General features: G+C 35.2%; 1 protein-coding gene across 4 annotated transcripts in view; it reads left to right on the forward strand.

Annotated features, from left to right (window-relative positions):
• The window catches only part of VPS13C (vacuolar protein sorting 13 homolog C), a 170478-nt gene that overhangs the window by 37625 nt on the left and 117863 nt on the right, over positions 1-14990 (forward strand). For all 4 annotated transcript variants that reach the window (XM_036440083.2, XM_036440086.2, XM_036440069.2 and 1 more), the window contains 7 exons: positions 367-447; positions 2060-2117; positions 4325-4452; positions 5454-5560; positions 6106-6277; positions 8479-8541; positions 14060-14189. In XM_036440083.2, coding sequence (XP_036295976.1) covers positions 367-447; positions 2060-2117; positions 4325-4452; positions 5454-5560; positions 6106-6277; positions 8479-8541; positions 14060-14189 — 739 coding nt within the window. The remainder of the gene's footprint in view (positions 1-366; positions 448-2059; positions 2118-4324; positions 4453-5453; positions 5561-6105; positions 6278-8478; positions 8542-14059; positions 14190-14990) is intronic.

The raw sequence follows: 14990 nt of genomic DNA on the forward strand, positions 1-14990 counted from the left end.
TTATTTTTATTTCTTTAGCAGAACATGTTCAGTGCCCATTAAATACTAAATTCTCAATAAATATTTGATAATTGTATGAATGAATTCCCTTTGAAGTAGTGTTCCTGGAAGCACAATTTAGCAAATGCTGGATTAATAATAAAGTCTGAGAATAATATACAAACCCTCCCCCCATTTTTACACTTTATCTTAGCCAAAAGGCTGAAAAGCAATTATTTCCTCCATTTTTGCATTATTATTATTTTCTTACAAACTCAAAATGGCAATTGGATTATTTGGGATATTGAACATGAGAATAATATTTTAATACTGATTCATAACTTTAATGTGTTAGTTGCTTGACCTTTTTCATTTGTTCTTTTATAGCTTATCCGACTTGATAGCCTTAGTGTCTATTGGAACGTAAACTGCAGAATGTCTTACCAGGGATCAAGGGAGCAGATCTTGGTAATTTCTGTTTTTAACTGTAGAGCTAACTATACTATATTTGTTTACATTGGAGATCCTTAGTGAAAGAAAGGCTATCAGTCTTTTGTTGAAGTTGTATATAATTAAATCAGAAGTATAAAACACAGTTTTTGGTATCCATTCTGTCTTTTAAAAAGCACTTTTGTTTTTGAAGATATTTGTGAAATCATTCATTAAGCAGTGATATAAGAACCTATACTATTTAAAAATATATATTTTATTGATTTTTTACAGAGAGGGGGAGAGGGATAGAGAGCTAGAAACATCGATGAGAGAGAAACATAGACCAGCTGCCCCCTGCATAACCCCCACTGAGGATGTGCCTGCAGCCAAGGTACATGCCCTTGACTGGATTTGAACCTGGGACCCTTGAGTCCGCAGGCCGACGCTCTATCCACTGAGCCAAACCGGTTTCGGCAAGAGAACCTATACTATTGAATCAAAACTGTGGTTAGGATTTTTTACACCATTTTGATAGCATCTGGTTACATTGTGGTGTTTTATAAAATGATTACTTGAAGAGTATTGTCGAGAAAGATGATACCTTGCCCAGCTGGTGTGGCTCAGTGGTTGAACAGCAACCCATTCACCAATTCAATTCCCAGTCAGGGCACATGCCTGAGTTGTGGGTTCGGTATCTGTCAGGGGTATGCAGGAGGCAGCCAATCAATGTTGGTGTTTCTATCTCTCTTCCCTTTCTCTATCTCTAAAATCAATAAAAACATATTTAAAAAAAAATAAGAGTTGTATTGATAGTACAAGAAAAAAAAAAAAAAGATGATACCTTTCAGATCTAAAGAATATATTCTTAGCCTGGCCAACGGAGCTCAGTTGATTGGCCTTGTCCTGTGCCATGAAAGGTATTCCCATTCAGGGCACATGCCCAGATTTTGGACTCTTGATCCCCAGTAGGGGGTGTGCAGGAAGCAGCCAATTGATGTTTTACTCTCATATTGATGTTTCTCTCAAAAAAAAAAAAATCAATAAAAAAATCTTTAGGCATTTGTGATGATAATTTCTTGAACAGCGAAAGATTAACTTAAAACTTCAGTGTGTTAAGCCATTCTTAGTCATGTTTACTTACTTAGAGGAGTAAAGAACTGTTGAATTTTGGAATTGAATTAATTCTAAGATCCTGTCTCATATTTCTCAGATACTGTAATACAAATAATTTACCTTTGTCTAGAAATTGTTTGAAATCCCAATTCATAGACATTTATATAGAAATAGATATATTTTAAAGTCACAATGTTATAATTCTAGATATTTAGAATTATAAAAAAATTTTCTTCTATGTTTTCTAAAAAAATATATTTGTAAATAATATTTAGTGTTTTTTTTTTTTTCTAATGGATTACTAGTGGGGAACACAATGTTATAATATTTCTAGGTAGAGTTAACAAATTATGTACTTTTACATTTTATTCTAAAGAAATATACTTGTAAATAAAGTTTAGTGTTTTTTTTTTTTTAAATGGATTGCTAATTACAAAGAGGAAATAAAGATACTGATGTAAGACCAAGTATTTTTTTTTATATGTAGCTCAATATTTTATTTTTAATTTTCATATAATTCAATTTTTTTGTCAAGGATAAACTGAAAAGTGAAATTCCTACAAGTAATGATATTCTACCAAGCCATCAATATAGTAAGTAATGCTAAAAATTTATTTTATGTTTTAGGAGGCCAGGTATTAAGTACTTTATTTTAGTATACTTTTTCTGATAAAATTACTTTGACAAAGAGAAAGTGTTAATTTTTTACCTTAATTTTATGATATAGCATGTTTGGATTATAACTAATTATTTAGGAATAGATTATAACACACACACTGCTGAAGAATAAGGAAGACAAGGACAATGTGGCTATTGTTCAGTCCTAACAGCTAACCCCCCTTGACCTCCACATTTCCTTCTTACCTTGCTATCATCATCTTTGTTTTAGGAATTAGGTTTTCTTTGCTTTGCTTTATAACTATTTCTCTGAGATCTTGGTATTCAGTCTCACCCCTAGCATGTCACTATTGCAGTGCTAAGACAAACCAACCACTTTAGAGATTGTTTTATGTGAGTTTTCCTTGGCAGCCTCGCCTTTATTTCTTTTTAAATAGCTCTCTTAACAAATCTGCCTGCTTATTTATCTTATCTGTTTTCTCCACTTACATTTTATTAGTCTACAGAAGCTATTGATTTGTTTACATTTACTATATCCCTTTATGCTCATCTTCAAATTTTATGCCCATTTTCTCTGTATTCCATATCACCCTGTTCACTATTGTTTTCTTCATATCCTTTATTGGCTGATTGCTGTTATGGAAGAGTTGGCACTTTCTCTTTTATATTCATTGACCTCTCTATTTACTGATGACAAGGTTTTCACATGCTACTACCGTGTTTCCCCGAAAATATAATAAGACATCCTCCGAAAATAAGACCTACTTACAGATTTCCTTCTGAGTGAAATATAAGGCATCCCCCTGAAAAGAAGGCTCCCCACCCTAGGCTAAACATGAGAGATTTGGTCCACTGATTCTGAAAGAAGTGGAGTCACCAGGAAATTCAGGAATTGGATTGTTATGATGATGTTCCAGAAGATGATGACATGATTGTCATTGAATAAATGAGTAAATTCTTGATACTGTAGGATTCACAGTTTGTCTGGTTTGTACTACCATACCATATACAGGTAATAAATTTCCTTTATTTTCATTTAACAATAAATGTGTACCGTATTCTTCTTCATGGAAAAATAAGACATCCCCTGAAAATAAGATCTAGCGCATGTTTGGGAGCAAAAAGTAATATAAGACAGTCTTATTTTCGGGGAAATGGTAGTTTATGAAAGCATTTTTATATGTGAAAGGACTAGTTCAGAAAATTCTCCAACTTTATTCTTAGGCATCTTTCACTTATAAATAAGTTCTAAATTAGTTGAAATTTTATACTATTATGCAAACTGAACACTTTATAAGGTATCACAATTTATATCATTTTAATAGTATTATGTTATAATTATCACTTTACTTTGCTCTGTTATCTTTCCTAATACACCTTTTCATACTACTTCTCACTTTTAAAAACATTTTCTTTAGTTTATTCTAAGAATATATGCAGTGATTGTTTTGAAAATTGTAAGGTAGTAAGCAATTTTCTTCTGGGTTACATAAATTTTATTCATGGTTCTGTTCCTAAATTCTGGCAGTGATTAAATAAGACAAATTAATCAAATTTTGTTTCCTGTTGACTTGCCAGAGAAGCTCAGTTGGTTGAGCTCTGTCCTGTACCCTGAAAGGCTGCCAGTTTGATTCCTGGTACAAACCTGGGTTGCTGGTTCAACCCCCTCTCAGGGAACCCATGGAAGGCAACCAATTGATATTTTTTCCTCCTTCCCTCTCTCCCTCAGTTTCCTTTCTCCCTTTCTTTTTCCCACTTTCCCTCCCTCCATCCACCCCACTCTCTCTGTAAGCATGTCCTATGGTGAGGATTAAAAAAAAAAATTTGTTTCTTACCTTGTATTAGTATTTTAAATGCATGATAAAATCATTAAGAGTTTGAGGCAAAGAACAGAAGCCTAATTTTACAGCGTGTGAATTTCCAAGAGTAGATTGTCTCTATTTTACACATTGCTTATTTAGGAGCATAGCACCCCAATTTTCTCTTTGGGGATTCCACTTTAACTATTGAGTTTGTTGGTATTATGCAGATAGATACCTAAAAATTTTTTTGGTAGTTCTTTTTTTACATATTTTTTATAATTTTTTTTTTTACTTTCAGAGTAACAGTGTTCTTAAAATTATTTATAGTCATTCATATGTAAGAACATATACAGGTTATCTTACTTCTCCTGTGTTCTCAGTTTTCCAGCCAATATCAGCCTCTGCAAAACTCTACATGAATCCTTATGCAGAAACAGAGCTCAAAACACCCAAACTTGATGGGAGCATAGAAGTACAAAATATTGCCATCGAACTGACCAAACCTCAGGTAAGATTCAGTTGGACGTTTCTAACTTTGACGAGCCTTGAATTTCTACTGCTTTTGTTCTTTGTGATTATTCCTTCTCCAATGTTCTGATGGTTCCTTTTTGTTTCTTATGTTAATATTTGACTCCTAAAAATAGATGTATTATACATATTTTTTGGAAAGTATCAAATTTGAGAAATAGTTTTATTTGATATTTTCCTTATTAGTGCAGAGTCTTATGAAATTATAGTGAATGACATTATTTCCATCTAATTCCCAGTGGTTGATGGAGATTTTAATGTGTTTTTCTTCCTCAGATTTTAATAGCAGGCACTCCTATATTCATTATTTACTTATTTTTTAGAACAGTTATTTTTGGCAACTTTTTAAAAATTTATTTCTCAACTTTGGTTATATGCCCAGGGAGTTTGGATAACAGACCTGGAGAAATGAAAGTGTAAAGAAGACAGGGATTTAACTAATTGAGCTTTTAACCCAGTGTAGTCTAATAAAAATACAATGCAAGTTATCGATATAACTTTAAATTTTCTAGTAGTTACATTAACAAAGTAAAAACAAAAGATTAAATTAATTAAAATTATAACTTTATTTAACCTGTCTAGAATATTATCATTTTAACATGCATTCAATTAAAAAAATTAAGTACTTTACATCCTTTTGTTCCTTAAGCCTTGGAAATCTGAAGTATATTTTACACTTAGAATACATTTACATTCAGACTATCCACATTTTAAGTGCTGAATAGCCATATGGTAACCCTTAGGTAGAAATATATTATGAAAATAAAGAGAAAGAACCTGAGTTGCCACCCCCCCCCCTTTTTTTTTAAAAATCTTACCTACAGTCCTTATGTGTGTGTGTTTTCATTTATTTGAGCTATTTACCAGACACACAGAATTGTTATATTGGTGGTCATATGGGCAATTAAGTAGCTTTATTTTACCTAAATGTTTACTCATATGTGCAATCTAATCAATATAAGTTTGTTTTTGTCTTAATAGTATTTAAGTATGATTGACCTTTTGGAGTCAGTGGATTACATGGTTAGAAATGCCCCTTACAGGAAATATAAACCTTATTTACCACTTCATACCAATGGTCGACAATGGTAAGTTAGAATTATTTTTTTTAAATAAAAAATATACAATCATATCGTTTGGGACTCTCAGAATTAAGACATCTTTAAATCCACATAATGAAACCATTTTTTTTCTTTTATATAAATATGAGAATGTTATCTTCTATATTATGTTCTTGTTACTTTTTTTTCATATATATTCTGTTGTACTTCTGATCCCAGATTATTTCCAAATTCTTAATTTAGTATTCAAGACTTTCAACATTTTTTGGTCTTATTGCACTTTAGTCATCGACATGAACTCAATGTTTTAACCATATTGATGCCATTAATTTTGCACAGCATATAATTTTGGGTCTTTATGATTTTGCTTTGATAAACCCTTTTCCTGGAGTGGTTTGTTTATTTCATAATTTATTTAAGTCAGAAAATTATATTGGGAAATTGAACTCTTATTATTGAGGTTTTATAAGAAAACAGTTAATAACAAAAAGTATAAGAGGTTAGGTCTAAAGTCAAAGCTATTTTTTTTAAACCTCTATATTCAGATGTGCATTAAAATTTTGGATTTGCAGGTGGAAATATGCAATTGATTCTATTCTTGAAGTTCATATAAGAAGGTGTACTCATATGTGGTCATGGAGTAACATAAAAAATCACAGGCAGTTGCTCAAGAGTTATAAATGTGCCTACAAAACCAAGCTGACCCAGACTAAAGTCCCAGAAGAAATCCAGAAACAAATTCAGGTATATCTTGCATATGTTGATGAAAGGTATTGTTTGTTAAATCATTCTTTAATGTTAATTTTTCTAAATTTAATTTGAATTAAAATATGATTTTAGAAAGAATACAGTTTATTTGTTTTTGAGAGAAATTTATGGGAAAATGCACAGTATTTTTCCCCAATTTTTATCTTCTTTGAAGAATCCTTCTCACCCATTCTCATATTAGATAAAATGAGGTTACTGTAAACAATTTAGAGAAACATGTTTGGTATTTGTAATAATGTATAGAAAATCAGTGTTAAATCTGCTTATTATTAGGTTTATTAGTGGCTTCTTAAAAATAGTTCAAATTATTATTTATAAAAAATAGCTCTATTCTCAAGATAAGAGACCCCCTTTTAAAACAGAAAAACAAGTTGCTTAATATCATCTGACTTGGATTATATAACTTTCTGCCACAAATTCATAATGTAAAGAACTAAATTCTGCCTGTCCAGTGTGGATCAGTTGTTGAGCATTGACCTTTGAACCAGGAGGTCACTGTTCGATTCCCAGTCTGGGCACATGCTCCGGTTATGGGCTCAGTCCCCAATGTGGGGCATGCAGAAGGCAGCCGATCAGTGGTTCTCTCTCATCATTGATTTTTCTATCTCTCTCTCCCTTTTTGAAATCAATAAAAATATATTTATAAAAGAATTGAATTCCTATTATTATGAAGCATATGACAAACACTAGTATATATTAGAAAAAATATCAAGTTTCTAAACATTTCAGGTATCATGTTCTCATGTACAAAAAGGGAACAATATCTGTTTTACAGTTGTGAGATGTGTATAAGATAACACTTAGAGCACCTGACACCCAGGCCAGTAGGACCACTTTTTAAAAAAATATTTTTACCTGAGGATATATTTTAAAAAGTACATTCTATTTTTTGCCCTGACCGGTTTTGCTCAGTGGTTAGAGTGTTGGCCTGCAGATCAGAGGGCTGCAGATTTGATTCCCATCAAGGGCACATACCCCAGTTGTAGGTTCCCCAGCTCTGATAGGGGTGTGTGCAGGTCCATCAACAAGTGTGTCTTTCTTATGTCAATGTTTCTTTTTCTCGCCCCCTCCTTTTCCCCTCCCACTCTTTAGAAATCAATTAAGAAAATATATTTGGGTGAGGATTATAAATAAATAAATAAATAAGTAGTAAATAAATTTTTATTGTTATTGTTATTATTATTACAGATGTCCCCCATTTTTCTCTCCTTTGCCCTCCTCCAGACCGTGCCCTCCTTTCTCTCTGGCCCTTACCACATTGTTGTCTATGTGCATGGGCTATGCACATACGTTCTTTGGCTATCCTCTTCACCTTCTTTCATCCTGCACACCCCACCAACCTTCCCTCTGACATGTCAGACTCTGGTTCTATTATTAGGTTTTGTTTAGAGTGCTACATGGCTGGAAAAAGAAACTCTTATTTGTTAAGACAGCATGGATGGACCTGGAGATTGTTATGCTAAGCAAATAAGCCACTTAGAGAAAATACTATATGATCTCACTTGTATGTGGAATCTAATGAACCTGAGGATATGTTTTTATTGATTTTAGAGAGGAAGGGGGAGAGAGAGAGAGAGAGAAACATTGATATGAGGGAGAAATGTATGCACCCTGACTGGGATCACTAGGCTATGTACCCTGACCAGTAGTTGAACCTGTAACCTTTTTGGTGAATGGGACAGTACTCCAACCAAATGAACACAACGACTGGGGATTCTCTTAACATACTTTTATGTAAATTCCCCAAATCACTTTCCGCTTTAGATTACTTGTCATTTGCGGAACTTTATATTTAACAATTTTGTGTTTTATAATGGTGCCTTTAGTACAATGTTTGTAAAATAATATAGAATAGAGGGAGTCAGAAGTAAGAACCATAGGATAATACCCCTCCTACATATTCTTGTTTCCATTTGCATATATGGCTATCTATGTATTGTAATGGTCTCATTAAAACTCTTATTCTTACACTTATTGAGGATTAACTTCCTTGGGAAACTTAATTCTTATTTTGGAAAAGATAAAAATGTAAAAGCCAAGTGCATATTCAAATTTATAGTTAAACTTTCATTAGATCACAAATAACTGTTTGTTCATGGACTAATAAGTAAGCCTGGATATCAATGAAGAAAAAAATAGTCTATCTAATGATAATTTTTCTTGTGTTTATTTTATAGGAGTTGGAGAAGACTCTAGATGTTTTTAACATAATTTTAGCAAGGCAACAGGCACAAGTTGAGGTAATTATTTTTATTAGCTGATTTTATGTTTTAAACATGTTACAACTGCTCCTTTAAACCTAGGATCAAGAAAGCTAAGTAAGTTTCATAGTATGTTGTTGAGATTTACTTAATTGAGAATAAAGGTTGAATTTTCACTGTTTAATTTTGTCTCAGAAAAAAATTGAAATATTGTGTGTGGGGGGGCAAGGTGACATTAAGGGGAAATTTTAAAAAATTTTATGACAAAAATTTTGAACTCTCTCCCCGAGCCCCCAATAGAAAGTAAATTAAGAGTTATCCATTATTCTAGCAATATAGAATGCTAATTGTTAACATTTTGACATACAGTCTCTTAGGTCTTTTTCCCATGCATGCATACCTACCTGTTTATGTTTCTTAGCCCCCATTTCTTTCACTTTATCTTTGCTTTGTTTTCTCTTCCCTCCATTCTTTCCTCCTTCACTTCAGTAATCTTTTTTCTTCCCTTCTCTCCCTCCTTCTTTTCCTCTTTCTCTCTCCTTTTTTTTATTTCCAAAATTGGAATCAATCTGTTCATAGTGTTTCATAAATGCTGATTTTTTTTCCAGTTGGCACCTTGACTGCATTGTTTTGTGTTTTTTCTATTATTCTGTAACATGACTTTTTGGTATTTAAAAAATGAATTACAAGTGCAATACAACTTATTATAGAAAAGTTAGAAAATGTTGATCTACAAAAAAAAGAAAAGAAAATAGGAATCACCCGTTATGTCACATACCAAAGATAACTATTGTTAATACATTTCTGTATACTAGTATTGTTTTAGTTTTTTTAATCTTATGGCACACATAGAATAATTACTAAAATTCTGTGGCATACCAACTTATTCACACTGGACGAATATTCTTGTGTTGTCGCCTTTTTTTTTTTTTTTTGTCAGTCTTAAGAGTAAAGACGTCAGTATACCTGACCATTAGTCAGGTATTGTGTCTTTTAGAAATTCTTGCATCACACTATTTGGAAATCTCTACACTAGCATTATGGTTAAAGAGTATGGACCTGGGAGTCAGATGGTTTGGATTTTAACCCCAGCTTTGCCAATTAATACTTGTGTAACCTTGGGCTGGCTATTTAACCTCTCTGTGCCTGTTTCCTCATTTTTAAAAGGATTAATGTATTATACCTACATCATAGAGTTAATATGAGGAGTGCATGATAATTGATGTAAACCACTTAAGACTGTTATGTGCCTGACATATAAAATTACTAAATAAGTGACTTTTTCTTTATCATCATCATATCATTTGCATTAGCATTCAGAAGTGAAACAAAACAAGACAGAAACCCCTTACATTATTATAGGAAGGATGATAATAAACAAACAGTAAATAAAAATAATGTAGCTTTTAATATAAAGAGTGCTGAGGCTAGGCAGAGATCACAATGAGGTTGCAGTTTTAAATAAGATGGTCAGGGAAAGTCTCACTAAGGATACATTTGAGCAAAGACCTGAAGAAAATGAGGGAGCCAGCAGGAAAGAAACCTGAGGGAAAGTGTACCAATCAGAAAGAACATAGCAAATGGAAAGATTTTTGGGGTGGAAACATATTAATACTACTAACTAGCTCATTAAGGGAAGTAGAGTGGTGAGAGTGAGGAGAGATGGTGGTTAATGTGGTCAGAGAAGTAAGGTAGTGGAGGAGTTGGAGTGGTGATTGTTGGAGTTATGGAGGATGTTAGAGTCTGTAGGGCAAGCATGTCAAACTCATGGCCCACAGGCTGCACGTGGCTCACAACGAATATCTTTTTGGCCCAGCCAATATAATGATATGTAAAAAATGTTTTAATAAAAAATTCGTAACTTAATTTTTACAATATCCTGTTACACATAATCCTAATATATAAAAAGCCAGGGGCCATCACGACTGAAACAACAGCATGGATGACCAAACAGCTGGCTGCATGGGGCAACAAGGCTGGCAGGGGGGTTAGTGAGGGACGACCAAACGACTGAAAAGCAAGGCTGCATGGGGCGACCAGGCTGGCAGGGGGGTTAGTGAGGGTCTACCCAATAATTGAACAGCAGGCTGTGAGGGGTGACCAGGCTGCGGGGGGAGGGGGGGGGAAGAGGCAGTTGGGGGCAACCAGGCTCACAGTGGGGTCAGTAAGGGGCGACCAGGTTGGCAGGGGAGGCAATGAGGGCCAACCAGGCTGGTAGTTGGGGGCAACCAGACTGGCAGGGCACAGTGAGGGGGCCACCAGGCTGGCGGGGGCAACCAGGCCAGTAAGGGGGGCATTTAGGGGTGATCAGGCCAGGAGGCAGAGGTGATTAGGGGTGATCAGGCAGGCAGATAAGCAGTTAAGAGCCAGTGGTCCCGGATTGTTAGATGGATGTCTGACTGCCAGTTTAGAGATTGGGCCTAAACTGGCATTCGGACATCCCCAAAGGGGTCCTGGATTGGGGAGGGTGCAGGCTGGGCTGAAGGGGACCCTCTCCCCACACCCCCCTGCACAAATTTCATGCACCAGGCCTCTAGTTATTAATAACAAACTATAACCTTTGCTAATGACTGATTACTATAATGGTATTGCATTCATTCCCTTATGCACAGGTGCATCTTTCTCTCTACTAATACTAGCAGCGAATATTTTAGCAGCTTATTTGCCACATCATTAGTTTTGTGCTAACTTGTTTGGTGTGCACAACAGGAAATACTTTGCTTTCGGAAAAGAAGAAAAATAGGTTTATTTGTGTTATCCTTATTAGTTTGTGCAGTTTTTCAGTGTCTGGTAAGTCAATATTCAAGAAAATATATTAATTTTTATTAAAATGTTCTATTAATTTATGTTAATGATTACTCTTTTATTTGTAATCAGCATGTCTCTATTGAAATAAACCTATGTTTCTTTGAAAATTAAAGCTTTTGTTTTTTTGTGGCCCACATAAACTTAAACCTTATTTATTTGGCCAGTGTTAGCCTTTGAGTTTGACATGCTTGCTGTAGGGTCTTAAAAGCAATTTTTGTGGATTTTGATTTTTACTCTGAATTAGGGAGAAATTTCATGAATAGAATAATATAATCTGACTTAGGTTTTAAAACTTTCTTTGGCTATTAATTTGAAAACTGACTGTAAAAAGGAGGGCAAAAATGAAAACAGATTAGTTAGGATGCTCTTGAAATATTTGAGAAATAATGGTAGTGTGGCTGAGAGTGGTTACAATAGTGATGCCTCTGTGTCAAACTCTGGCTATGTTTCGCCCAACCGGTGGGTGGGACTCAGTGGTTGAGTATCGACCAATGAACCGGGAGATCCCTGTTGGAGGTTGGATTCTCAGTCAGGTCACATGCCCAGGTTGCGGCTTGATCCCCAGTAGGGAATATGCAAGAGGCAGCTGATCATTGTTCTCTCTCACCATTGATGTTTCTATCTCTCACTCTCCGTTCCTCTCTGAAATCAATAAAAAATGCAAAATAAATTTTAAAAATATTCTGTGTATGTTTTAAGGGTGAGCCATTATTTCCCAACTGACTAAATTTGTATTTTAAGAGAGAGAAATTAGAGATGACTAAGAATTTTGTCTTGGAGGAGTTGGGAAAGTGGAGTTACCGTGAAATGAGATGGGGAAGACTAGATGGAACAAACTTGGGTGAGATAGGAGATGAGTAGTTCAGTTTTGGATCTATAAAGTTTAACTATCATTTAGACATTAAAGTGGATATATGAAGTAGGCAATTGGATACGGGAATGTAGAGTTTAGAAGTTTGTGTTGGAGATCTAAATGTAACAGGGGTTAGCACACAGATGGCATTGAAAGCTATGACATTGGATGAAATCACCTAAGTTAGAGTAGCTAGAAAAGAGTGGACTCTAAAGACCTGCAGCATTCTATTGTTTATAGGTCAGAGAGATGGGAACCGGTAAAGGTCATCATAGAGAAGTTGCCAGAGATATAGGTGGGAAGTTCTCTGAATGTAATTCTCAAAACCAAGTGAAGAAAGAATTTTAAGGAATAGGGAGGGATCAGTTGTGACAGGTGCATCTGATTGGTCAACTGACCTGAGGACTGAGAATTGACCATTAGGTTTCCCAAATAGATATTTTTAGCTATTATTTCTTACAATGATTTTATGAACGCACGTAAATATGTATGTATATGTACATATGTATGTCCATATATACATATCTATGACTTTTGATATTATATCACAAGTTCCTGAGAGGCTTTGTTAACTTTTTTTTCACTAACGTTTTTTCTTTCTGTTCCTCAGATTGGAAAATTTCCATTGTCCTTTCTTCAAGTTTACTCTTTCCTTTATCATTTATATTTTCAGGTCTAAAATTCCTATTGAGTTCCTATAAAGTTTTTATTTTTCTGACAAAAATTCTTATATTTTATTAACTTTAAGAGTATTTTCCTTTGTAACAGTGTCTCTGATAGCATCTAGGTTATCTGGTTATTGGCATCTGTTGATTATCCTTTTCCTTGATAATTGGTCATATTTTCCTAGGTTTTTGTTTGTTTTGTTTTGTTTTGATACATCAAGTAATTTTGATTATATTTATGGACATTGTGCATATTGTATTGTGTGGTCTTTGTGTCCTGTTATCCTCCGGAAATTGTTGATATTTTTGTCTTAGCACATGCCTTTTATGGATAATGGTTCAAATCTCAATTCATTTGTTTCAATTTTTGTATGTTGGTTTGGGTCTATTTTGCACTTGAACAGTATAGGAGTTTGAGAGTTGTGCAGATGGTTTACTAGTATATCTCAGTTCAGGTCTCTGAACCTTTGCTACTTTCATTGAGGTTAGTTTCATACATAGGAAGCTTAGGTTAGACTGGGGTTTGTGCAGACTTATACCCAGATATCCCATTCTCTGATTCTTCTCCCTCTAGGATTCTCGTACTTTGGCTTTCATGGACTGCATTTACTCATCCTGTGGCCAGACTTTTGAATGTGGTAGCATTATCCTTTCAGTCCCCGTGGCTCCTTAAACATTTGGAAAACATATTGCTCAGAAATATGCTGTCCTAGTGGCTTTTTAATTAAAAAATTTTGGAGGTATATCACTTGAATCCTTGACTATAATTCTTAACAAAAAGCAGTAAAATACTATTGGTAGATGTAAAATATCATATAAATTAATAGACTACATTATCACATGTTGAACATTTCAGAAGGAACTGTCTTTCTTGACTATGGTTAACCTAATGTAGTGTTTAAAAAAGTTAAGCGTTGCTGAAACTAGTTTGGCTCAGTGGATGGAACGTTGGTCTGCGGACTGAAAGGTCCCAGGTTCGATTACAGTCAAGGGCATGTACATTGGTTGTGGGCACATCTCTGGTAGGGGGTGTGCAGGAGGCAGCTGGTCAATGTTTCTCTCTCATTGATGTTTCTGGCGCTCTATCCCTCTCTCTTCCTCTCTGTAAAAAAAAATCAATAAAATATATTAAAAAAAAAAAAAAAAGATAACCATTGTTTTTACCTGACTATACCTGAAAATGAAGAGGACATTTACTCTTTAATTAAATTTTTTTATTTTGATTTTTTAGGTGATTCGGTCTGGGCAGAAATTAAAGAACAAGTCTACTGACACAGGCGAGAAACGTGGAGGCTGGTTTAGTGGGTTTTGGGGAAAGAAGGAATGTAAGAAAAAAGATGAAGAATCTTTGATTCCTGAAAGTAAGTTCCAAATCAAATAATTTATTGTATGTTGATAAGACAAACTATATAAATTATATTTTAGTCAGTTGAATTTTATTTCATAACTAGAGGCCCAGTGCACAAAATTTATGCACCAGTAGGGTCCCTAGGCATGGCTGGTGATCAGGACTAATCAGGGCCTTCCAGCTGCTAGTGGGGGTCTTCCTTCCAGCTACCAGTCAGGGCCTTCCTTCATTCCATGCCACCCCCTTGTGGTCAGCGCACATCATAGCGAGTGATCAATCTCCTGGTCTCCCAGTTGATCTCCTGAGGGGACACTTTGAATATTACCGTAGTCATATATATATGTGTGTGTGTGTGTGTGTGTGTGTGTGTGTGTGTGTGTGTGTGTGTGTGTACACACACACACACACACACACACACACACACACACACTAGAGGCCTGGTGCACGAAATTTGTGCACTTGGGGGCAGCCTGACCTGTGCCCTCTCATAGTGCCGGAGCCACGGGATTGATCACCCCAAAGAGGTAGGCCCCGCCCACCCATCCAGGGCTCTTTGATGGATTGCCCCAAAGAGGTAGGCTGGAGCCAGGGATCCCACTTCTGTGGCAGGTATGGGCTATAGGAACCCATGCAGAAGCCATGCAGAGCAGTTGCTGGGACCCACCCCCGCTGTGTGTGCAGCCATCTTGTGACGGCATGAGGGCATCACAGTGTGTTGTTGTGAGGACCACCTAGGCTTTTAACAGTAAGACTAGAGGCCCAGTACCTGAAATTCATGTACGGGGGTGTCGCTCAGCCCAGCCTGCACCCTCTC

Source organism: Pipistrellus kuhlii, unplaced genomic scaffold (genome assembly GCF_014108245.1).
Source record: "Pipistrellus kuhlii isolate mPipKuh1 unplaced genomic scaffold, mPipKuh1.p scaffold_m20_p_1, whole genome shotgun sequence".
NCBI classification, from domain to species: domain Eukaryota; kingdom Metazoa; phylum Chordata; class Mammalia; order Chiroptera; family Vespertilionidae; genus Pipistrellus; species Pipistrellus kuhlii.